Raw genomic sequence first — 10,264 nt, forward strand, 5'->3', positions numbered from 1 at the left:
CATGAAATCAGCAGAGTGAAATGTTATGGCAATGGATGGGGCATAGTGCACCTTCGGGCCTCGTTCAGAAGGGGTATTCCAGAGAGACAACCCTCTGCGATCCTTTGCAAAGTCCGTTTCTTGTCAAAGGGCACTTGCCCATCCTCTGCTCATAGTCATCGTCACATGCAGCATGTACATTTCTTTTAGAGAAGACCTGTGCAGCTGTGGCCCACCAAACTGAACACAGCCCACCAGCTAGAAAGTGTAGCCTGCCAGCAGCTTGACAACCCTCCCAGTCGTCATAATTCCTCTGGCTCTCTCAGAAGTCAGTGGCGAAAAGCTCCACTATGTTCTGCCTGAATCTCCCACCTGAAGGTAGGGCAGCAACCAAAGTCTCCACTGACTTCTCTCAGGATCAGGTTTGTGAAATCTGAAAGAAACCGTAGTATGTCAAGGGCGAAACTGACCTAGTAGGATGTTCCCTGTAATGGCTTTAGGGGTTGCTTGTGCATAAGTTGCCGCCGCTCTGGGCTAGGTTGGCTGGTTAAACCATTTCTCGCTGGACAGCCATCCACTCCGTGGCTGTTCAGTCGCTGGCAGAATCCGTCAGTGGGCGTTCCTTAAACCTTTTCCAACATAAAAGTTGTTTGACGCCCAGTCTCCTCCTACTCTCCCTGTGCGGAAGTCTTCTGCGCAGGGAGGGCGTGGGTAGCGGAGGACCTGTGCTCTCCCCGCTGGTGTCCAGTGAAGAGTCCCGGAGCCTGCTCTCTGCTTCCCCCATTGGCCCCCCTCTATCCCTGGTGTTGCGCTGATTTTCTTCCCCAACAGGAGACCTGCCTCTCTCCCTGCTTGGCCCCTCTCCAGCATCGCTGTGGAGCCTCGCCTCCTCCTCTAGTTCCGATGGCAGTTCCCTGACATTCCCCATCTCCTGTTCCTTAAATACTTTTGTCAGGATGGTGTTGTTTTGGCAACAGCGAGAACAGGAGACTGATGGAGCTGCTTGCTAGCAGGCTACCATATAATAATAATAATAATAATAATAATAATAATAATAATAATAATCTTATTTATATGCAACCCATCTGACTGGGTTGCCCCAGCCCCTCTGGGCAGCATGTGAGTTTGGTGAGCCACCAGTTGCATAGCCCTGTGAGGAAGGTATGGATGGGAAAAGGGCTTGGTCTATCTTTTTTTAAAAAATAATGATTTGGGGGGGCGGGGGGGACGACATACCTCACATCAACCAAAAAGGAAGAAGACGAAGAAAAGAGAGGCGTCACAATGCATATAGAATTGTTCCCCTAGTTATTATGAACCCATATTGTTCAACAGTAGTATTGTATTTGTTACGAAGCATGGTGTTGTAAATCATGGTCATTGTTTGCCATCTCATCCCAGGCTTGGTCTGTCTTTGACTCCTCTTTAAGAAATGTGCGCAGAGCTGGGGAGGTGGCTATGCCTCTCCTAGCAACTGCTTGTTGCCGGTGCTGGGGTGGCCATTTCCACAGACCGCTGGATACAGGCATGGCCTTGCCGAAGGCGCATAGTGTGTGCGAGAGAGAAAACCTGCAGAGCGGAAGGCTGGGGCCTGATCCCGCGAAGGGCTTGGCCAGAAGTGGTGCTTTCTGGAGACCTCTAACCCTTTCCCCTCCCATTGCAGCCCCCATGTTGGATGAGTCTGTGATTACTCAACTGGTGGAGATGGGCTTTCCGACAGACGCCTGCCGCAAAGCTGTGTATTACACTGGGAACAGTGGGGCTGAGGCGGCGATGAACTGGGTCATGTCCCACATGGATGATCCAGGTACGTCAGCAACGTGGGTCCCTATTCTCAGGGCATTAAACTTTTTCTCCTGGGATTAGGACATGTTGGGCGGGAAAACTCCATGGCTCCCACCTTTTCCCTCTTTTCTCTAGATTTTGCCAATCCTCTGGTTCTTCCTGGATCCAGTGGACCAGGTTCCACCATCGCTTGTCCAGACCCTCCATCAGAAGACAGCGTGGCCACCATCGTCTCCATGGGCTTTTCCCGGGATCAGGCCATGAAAGCGCTCAGAGCTACGGTGGGTCGAGGGTGAAAGATGAGCAGAGTGTTCGTCCTCTTCTGCTTCTCCTCTGCATCATTGTGCCTGGAGCTGTACCCTTTGGGGGCAGGGGGGGGGAGAATTGGGTGGGCTCCTAGCTTGACTGTTTGCAATCCTCTCCTGCGCAGAATAACAGCCTCGAGCGGGCTGTGGACTGGATCTTCAGCCATATTGACGACCTGGACGCAGAAGCGGCCATGGACATTTCGGAGGGGCGTTCGGCGGCCGAATCCATATCTGAATCTGTCCCTGTAGGGCCAAAAGTGCGTGATGGATCTGGAAGTGAGTCTGCAACCCTGGGGGAGTTTTGACTTTGGAGCGTTGAGTAGTTTTGGTACCCTAGCGCTTTAGAACATTGTGGTCCATACTGTGGTTGCCTAGATCTGTGCCTCACCCATCAGTCTTCATCCCAAGCCCTGAAGCCCTTGTTTATTTCTCCCCACCCCACTCCCAGTTGGGAGCTTGGCACCAAATTGACCTAGAGAATTTGCTCCCATAAGATACGGTGATAGCTGCTGTCTTAGGTGGCTTCAAAACCGGGATTGGACAAGTCATGGCGGCTGGGGCTATAAAAGGCTCATAGCCATATTGGAGAGGGTACCTGTGATTTCCTTATGCCAGCCAGCAAACAATGCAGGGAGGGTTATTGCTGTTGTTTCCTGGAAATAACTGGGTGGTTATGGGTGGCAACTAGATGGGCACTGGCCAGGTCCAGAAAGGCTCTTCGGTTGACTTTATCTGAACCAGTCTTGTGTCCTCTGGCACCTTCTTTAAGGGGACGGGAGTGTTTGAAGACAGACTTGGTGCCGTTCCAGATTATCACACACACACACACACACACACACACACACACACACACACACGCCATGGCCTGCCTCTCATCTGTACATGTCAATGAGGCTGTTCTTCAGGACAGCTCATCCAGTCTCATAATGTACCAGATCCTGCATTGATTCCTGCATTGCAGAGGGTTGGACTAGATGACCCTTGAGGGTACCTTCCAGCTCTTCAGTTCTACAATTCTACGATCCTCTGGTGGTATGAGGGAGAGCTATGCAGAGAGGGTAGCAAGCATGCTTGACTCCTTCCTTTCGCTCTTTCAGAATACCAGCTTTTTGCCTTCATCAGCCACATGGGCACATCCACTATGTGTGGCCATTACGTCTGTCATATCAAGAAGGATAGCAGGTAAGGAGGAAACAAAGTACCCTTTGAGAGAGTTGGGGGGGCGGGGGTGAACAAGGAAGGATTCTGAAGGCAGCCAGCCAACTAGGTTTGTATTACTTACAATCTAACCCTCAAAGTTAAACAAGGCAGTCCAAGCGGAAGTTAGAAACATGAATTTTCAGCACGTTTGCAGTTTTTTGCTCCCGGTGCATATGTAAGCTACCGTGTAGGCAACTTGTTTTAATCGGTCAAGCCCCGTAGAGGGAAACCACTAAGCCGCAAGTACAATTCCTTGGTCTGCAGTGAAATATGTCTTTGAATTTTGTAGACATTGAAGAAGCCCTGTACAGTGGTACCTTGGCTTACAACCATAATCCGTTCCGGAGGTCCGTTTGTAAACCAAAACAGGTTGTAACCCAAGGCACGCTTTTGCCAATGGGGCCTCTAAAAAAAATTTGTTCGTAATCCAAATAAAATGGGTTGTAATCCAAAAAAAGTTTGCAAACTGGGACATACCCTTCCGAGTTTGATGTGTTTGTAATCCAAGACATATGCAAACCAAGGCACCACTGTAACTGCCTTGATCGGCCATTGTGGAAGGGCAGCTTGGCTACTGAAAGAGCCCGTATGCTGGGCTACGTGTGCTTTTTAAACAAAATTCTGCCCCAAAGGAATCCCAAGCCTGTAATGCCCATTACGCAAAGTGGCATTTTAGAGGGGGGAAATAATCATTGTGCCCTATTGATACATTTTTTCACTTATATTTGGGAGTGGGGGGGGTAGTTATGTTGAATATCTTATTATATCACCTCTCTGGCTGCTGAGATTTAAGCGGGCATTTGATCTGTTCACTTCTGAGCATTCTTTGCCACCCTAAGGCCTAGAAACTTGATTTCCTTTTATAAAAGGAAAAGAAATAATTTCAATAAATCCCTCTTCTCCCCGCCCCACTCCAGATGGGTGATCTACAACGACCAGAAAGTCTGCGCCTCTGAAAAGCCTCCCAAGGATCTTGGCTACATCTACTTCTACCAGCGAATCTCCAGCTAGGACCCTCTCCTGCCAGATGTGGAGTAGGAGCCAGGCGATGGCAGGAGGAGGGCAAATGGCAGCGATGAATGCAACGAAGAGGGCCAACTCTCAACCCCTATGTGTCTGTGTGCCACTGCTGCAGCCCCAGGAGCAGTATCCCTCCTGGAGGAAGCTGGAGTTTGCTGCCCCTCTGGACACTGGTGGGCGGGGGTGGGGGTGAGTTTGAACCTCTGTGTAAGAGCAAGAAGGGGGGGAATATATATCTCACTGAACCCAGGCTCCCAGGGGACATCTGTGCACAACATGTTTCCTCTTGATGTAACTAACACACTTGGACAATTTAGAAAGGGGTGGGGGCAGGAGGGAGCACTTGGTTACGTGTGGCTTTCTGTACCATATAGGGCGGCTTCCCCCCCTCACCCCCACCCTGGGAATTGTGCTGGGGGAAACCTGGGCCGTAAAGTTAGCACCAGTTCTTCATGTGCCCCTTATATGCCAAAACACAAAGGATCAAATAAAAACCTTGTACCCCCCTTCCAGCAATTGGGTCTTGTTCATAGTCTTCATTTTTTATTATAGGCTCGCCTGCGGTGGTTGGTCACAGCAAATGGTGTTTTGGTCCATGAACAGGCCTTATGCCCTGGATCTGATGTAACAAAATACTGTATTTTTTGCTCTATAAGACTCACTTTTTCACTCCTAAAAAGTAAGGGGAAGTGTGTGTGCGTCTTATGGAGCGAATACAGCCTGCACAGCTATCCCAGAAGCCAGAACAGCAAGAGGGATTGCTGCTTTCACTGCACAGCGATCCCACTTGCTGTTCTGGCTTCTGAGATTCAGAATATTTTTGTTCTTGTTTTCCTCCTCCAAAAACTAGGTGCGTCTTGTGGTCTGGTGCGTCTTATAGAGCGAAAAATACAGTACATCTTTTTTTCTTTTGGAGGGGGTATTAATGGAGATGAGCATGTCTTCTACTTCTAGGAAAAACTCACCAAAATCTACTCCCATTTTCTAGTAGCTTTTCCTTGTTTTTCTGCTTGCTCCGTGAGCCATTCAATTAATTCATAAGAGTGAAAGCAGACCTGGCGTCCTCCAAATTTGGAGCCAAATTTGTGCACAGGGTTGGTATCCTGCTCACATGGCTTTCTGTGCCTTCTGCATTTGTTACGCCAGGCCTCTGCCTCCCTCACGCGGGCCAGGACAGAATCGTAAAGTGCAGTTCATTTTCCCTTCTGCTACTAGGACTGGAAAATATCTGGTTTTCAACATTGCAATATATCACCAGCAAAACATAGTGATATATTGATATATCACAATGTCTGAAATAAGGATGGAGCTACATAGAGGCATTGGCTGGCTTCACTGTTTTTCCTACATTGTGATTTTTGCATAACACACACACACACACACACACACACACACACACACACACACACCATGATTTGTGATATATTGCCAGGTCAAAAATTATGAAACCAATATCACAATATGGATTTCAAACCGGTTTTGGACAATATATTGGATCTATCGGCCACCCTACCCAAAAAGTTTTGGCACCTGAGGCAGCCCCCCAAATGGTAGCCCCATTCCCTGTCAATGAAGAAGGGACCGAGGGAAGATCTACATCAGGAACAAGGTGTGTGGGGAGGTGGAGATTGGCATTGAAATCTGCTGCCTTACTGGATCCTGCCACCTGAGGCTGTTGTCTCGCCTTGCCTCTCAGGTGGGCCGGCCCTGCCTGCTACGCTAAAGGAGTATTATACAAGAGAGACTTCTGCATGGTCACGTTTGTTCATTTTGGGCTTGTGTTACAAAATCACATTTTACTTTTAGGCACAGTCACAAGTTAGAAAGATGCCCACTGTATTCAACAGAACTTACACTGTAAAGGTAAAGGGACCCCTGACCATTAGGTCCAGACGTGACCGACTCTGGGGTTGCGGCGCTCATCTCGCTTTATTGGCCAAGGGAGCCAGCGTTTGTCCGCAGACAGTTTCCGGGTCATGTGGCCAGCATGACTAAGCCGCTTCTGGCAAACCAGAGCAGCGCACGGAAATGCCGTTTACCGGTACCTTCCCGCTGGAGCGGTACCTATTTATCTACTTGCACCTTGTGCTTTCAAACTGCTAGGTTGGCAGGAGCTGGGACCAAACAACAGGAGCTCACCCCGTCACGGGGATTCGAACTGCTGACCTTCCAATCGGCAAGTCCTAGGCTCTGTGGTTTAACCCACAGCGCCACCCGCGTCCCAACTTACACTGTAGTGAGTAACAAAATGAATCTCAGTAGGGATAAAGTGAAGGTTCTGCTATCTATTGCTGTCATGCAGGCCTTGTATCTAAAGTGCTCATCACTTGTTTCCAGGGCCTTGTTGTATGAGCTGGTGGATCAATACAACTGCAGAGCAGAAACTGCCCTGTGGGGTGGGGGTCATGTCTCTGTAGTGGCATACAGAGGCACTCCTGTACAGTATTTTCTGTGCCATCCCATTGGCTGGTTCTTTTAGTTCAGGCATATTATGACAGTCATTCGCTCAGTGTGAAAGGCGGAGGTTTGAAAGGACATCCTACTCTTAAATAGTTTTAAGTACAGTGGTACCTCGGGTTACATACACTTCAGGTTACATACATTTCAGGTTACAGACTCCACTAACCCAGAAATAGTACCTCGGGTTAAGAACTTTACCTCAGGATGAGAACAGAAATCGTGCTCCGGCGGCGCGGCAGCAGCGGGAGGCCCCATTAGCTAAAGTGGTGCTTCAGGTTAAGAACAGTTTCCGGTTAAGAACGGACCTCCGGAACGAATTAAGTACTTAACCAGAGGTACCACTGTACTAAATTTAGGTGTCTGGCTAGCAAAATGGGGGTTGCAGTTGGGGAGACTTTCCCTTTACTTATATAACAAATGCTGTATTGTGATTATAAATAGGCCCCATGCATAAAACAAAGTAGATTCCTCCCTGTAGAGCAGATAAATGCAGGAGCTAATGCCACATGAATTTTCTAAATGTTTATACTCTGCTAAATGAAATTCTTGAAGGTCAGCATCAAAAAAACGAAGATCATGGCCACTGGTCCCATCACCTCCTGGCAAATAGAAGGGGAAGAAATGGAGGCAGTGAGAGATTTTACTTTCTTGGGCTCCATGATCACTGCACGAAATTAAAAGACGCCTGCTTCTTGGGAGAAAAGCAATGACAAACCTAGATAGCATCTTAAAAAGCAGAGACATCACCTTGCCAACAAAGGTCTGTATAGTAAAAGCTATGGTTTTCCCAGCAGTGATGTATGGAAGTGAGAGCTGGACCATCAAGAAGGCTGACTGCCGAAGAATTGATGCTTTTGAATTATGGTGCTGGAGGAGACTCTTGAGAGTCCCATGGACTGCAAGAAGATCAAACCTCTCTGTTCTGAAGGAAATCAGCCCTGAGTGCTCACTGGAAGGACAGATCCTGAAGGTGAGGCTCCAATACTTTGGCCACCTCATGAGAAGAGAAGACTCCCTGGAAAAGACCCTGATGTTGGGAAAGATGGAGGGCACAAGGAGAAGGGGACGACAGGACAATATGGTTGGATAGTGTTCTCGAAGCTACCAGCATGAGTTTGACCAAACTGCGGGAGGCAGTGGAAGACAGGAGTGCCTGGCCTGCTCTGGTCCAGGGGGTCACGAAGAGTCGGACATGACTAAACGACTAAACAACAACAACAAAATGAAATTCTGCACCAATGCAATAGAAACTCAATTCCAGAAAAAGCTGCAATTATGCAAACACAGCACATTTTTTCCATTCTTTTTAGTTTCCCCAACTTCTATGCTGTTCTGCACCATCTCTTCTGCCTCGGCCCTGCGAAACCAGGGGTGGTGAGCTATGCAGGAGTGGGAACACTTTCCAATCACTGGGAATCCATGCAGTCAGATACCCTTCTGAAGTTTCAGCAGGCATTGCGAATGCATTCAGTCAGAAGTTCACAGACCTAAGCCCTAGAAATGTGCTCTCCCGCAACTGACCTGCTTTACTATGCTTCTAAAGCTACTCAGACTTACAGAGAAATAGTGTGGGCTGATCACCAAACTACATTAACTGTGAAACCTGAATCCCTTTTTAAATGTCAGGGTATTTGCCAACTCATTGGTAGAACGGGCTCTATTCTGCAGCACCAGGCATTTTCCCATGTTTATGCTGGAGATGGGGATATTTGGGGAGAGTGCTGATCTGATCTGGAAAGGTTTTCCTTGTGGAAATTGTGTAGCTAGAATTGCAGGCTGCATGGAATGTTTTCATGACTCTACACAGGGCAAGTGAGTCTTTACTGTGTTCCACATGTTGAGCAGGTGGGTGAAAGCTGCTCTTTTTATTCCAGGTTTTTCTTTTTCAAGGCTGCCCTGAGCTGAGATCAAAGTATGAAACTGTTGATGTGCTGGGTCCTGTTCCACAAATTGCCACACACGGGAAGAGAGCCTTCTAGAAGCCACTGTTTTATGTAAGACATTAAAACAACACGTTGTGCTGCTGGGCACTATCTTAGCAGTACAGAAGAAGGGGCAAATTACAGAAAGCTGGGGTTGAGGAAAGGGGGTGTTGACTGCTGGTTGGCAAAGGTGAACAGATTCAAATAAACCCTTACTAACTTACCAATCAGGGACACGGGTGGTGCTGTTTAAACCACAGAGCCTAGGGCTTGCCGATCAGAAGGTCAGCGGTTTGAATCCCCACGACGGGGTGATCTCCTGTTTCTCGGTCCCTGCTCCTGCCAACCTTGCAGCTCAAAAGCACGTCAAAGTGCAAGTAGATAAATAGGTACCGCTCTGGCGGGAAGGTAAACGGCGTTTCCGTGCGCTGCTCTGGTTCGCCAGAAGTGGCTTAGTCATGCTGGCCACATGACCCGGAAGCTCCCTCGGCCAATAAAGTGAGATGAGTGCCGCAACCCCAGAGTCGGTCATGACTGGACTGGTCAGGGGTCCCTTTAACTTTAACTTACCAATCAACGCAGATCAGGCTTTCGTAGGCTGCTGTAATGCATATTTTAAACAAGTAACAGAACTCATCTGTGCATTTCAATTACACATGTTGCTTGCAGAGTTGCTTAGAAAAAGAAAATGTTTTGCTAAACTAAAAGAGAATCAGGGAGAGGTAGGTATTCTGCAGAATTACACAACTCCTGGTCCATCCTGGCTCATTTGCAGAGGATCACACCTTACCTGTGAAGTCAGACTGTTGGTACACCTGGCTGAGTAATGCCCACTGATAACAGCTCTGCTGGGGGAGAGGGAGAGGGAGAGGGGGAGAGAGAGAGAGAGAGAGAGAGAGAGAGAGAGAGAGAGAGAGAGAGAGATCTTTCCTAGGCCTACCTGGAATTTGGACCTGGGACATTACATTTAAACAAGGAAAGCATGTATTTTTTACCACTGAGCTATTGCCACCATTCCAAACATAATTCAGATCAGCTACAGCTAACTTATTTTTAACCCAGCGCATCCCTGCACTCAGCTCTCACCTGTGGCTCCTAGAAGGTGTCAGCATGTGACAGTGGTCACACCTTTGAATGGCTGGCTAAACCAGGTGAGGGGAACTGATGGGTCTCAAACCTTCCATGCATTAGTGGCTTATTCTGCATGCAAAGACAGACTGGAAGATTGAGCAGACCAGACCAATAAGAGGGTCCAATGGTCAAGAAGGCAGTTTCTGCACATACTGTAAAGGGAAGTGATGGTCAAGTGGGGTTCATCTACCTGGGAAGGTAGCCCACCTAGAAGAAGGAAAACTCTGATCCTAAACACCTGTTACCTTGTGAGATATATTTGGGAGGAGTAAACCCTACACAAATCCAGAGATGATGCCAAACGTATTGCTCGACTTCCCTTTGGACCCCATCAGCGAGGTCGGGGGGGGGTCTTGTCCTCTGGGCAGCCCTGGACCTCCATCCACACTGCCCAAGCTTGTGTCCCAGGAAGGTCACTTTGGTGCCGTTAACACAGCAAAAGCAATGCAGGAGGCAGCA

General features: G+C 48.4%; 1 protein-coding gene across 2 annotated transcripts in view; it reads left to right on the top strand.

The window, feature by feature from the left end:
• The window catches only part of USP5 (ubiquitin specific peptidase 5), a 29,976-nt gene extending 25,168 nt beyond the window's left edge, over positions 1–4,808 (top strand). For both annotated transcript variants that reach the window (XM_083593161.1, XM_083593160.1), the window contains exons 16-20: positions 1,643–1,786; positions 1,900–2,045; positions 2,195–2,348; positions 3,170–3,254; positions 4,190–4,808. In XM_083593161.1, the coding sequence (XP_083449287.1) occupies positions 1,643–1,786; positions 1,900–2,045; positions 2,195–2,348; positions 3,170–3,254; positions 4,190–4,283 (623 nt within the window). In that variant the 3' untranslated portion in view covers positions 4,284–4,808. The remainder of the gene's footprint in view (positions 1–1,642; positions 1,787–1,899; positions 2,046–2,194; positions 2,349–3,169; positions 3,255–4,189) is intronic.
• The last annotated feature ends 5,456 nt before the right edge of the window (positions 4,809–10,264 follow it).

This window comes from Podarcis filfolensis (assembly GCF_964270895.1).
Source record: "Podarcis filfolensis genome assembly, chromosome: 17".
Lineage (NCBI taxonomy): Eukaryota > Metazoa > Chordata > Lepidosauria > Squamata > Lacertidae > Podarcis > Podarcis filfolensis.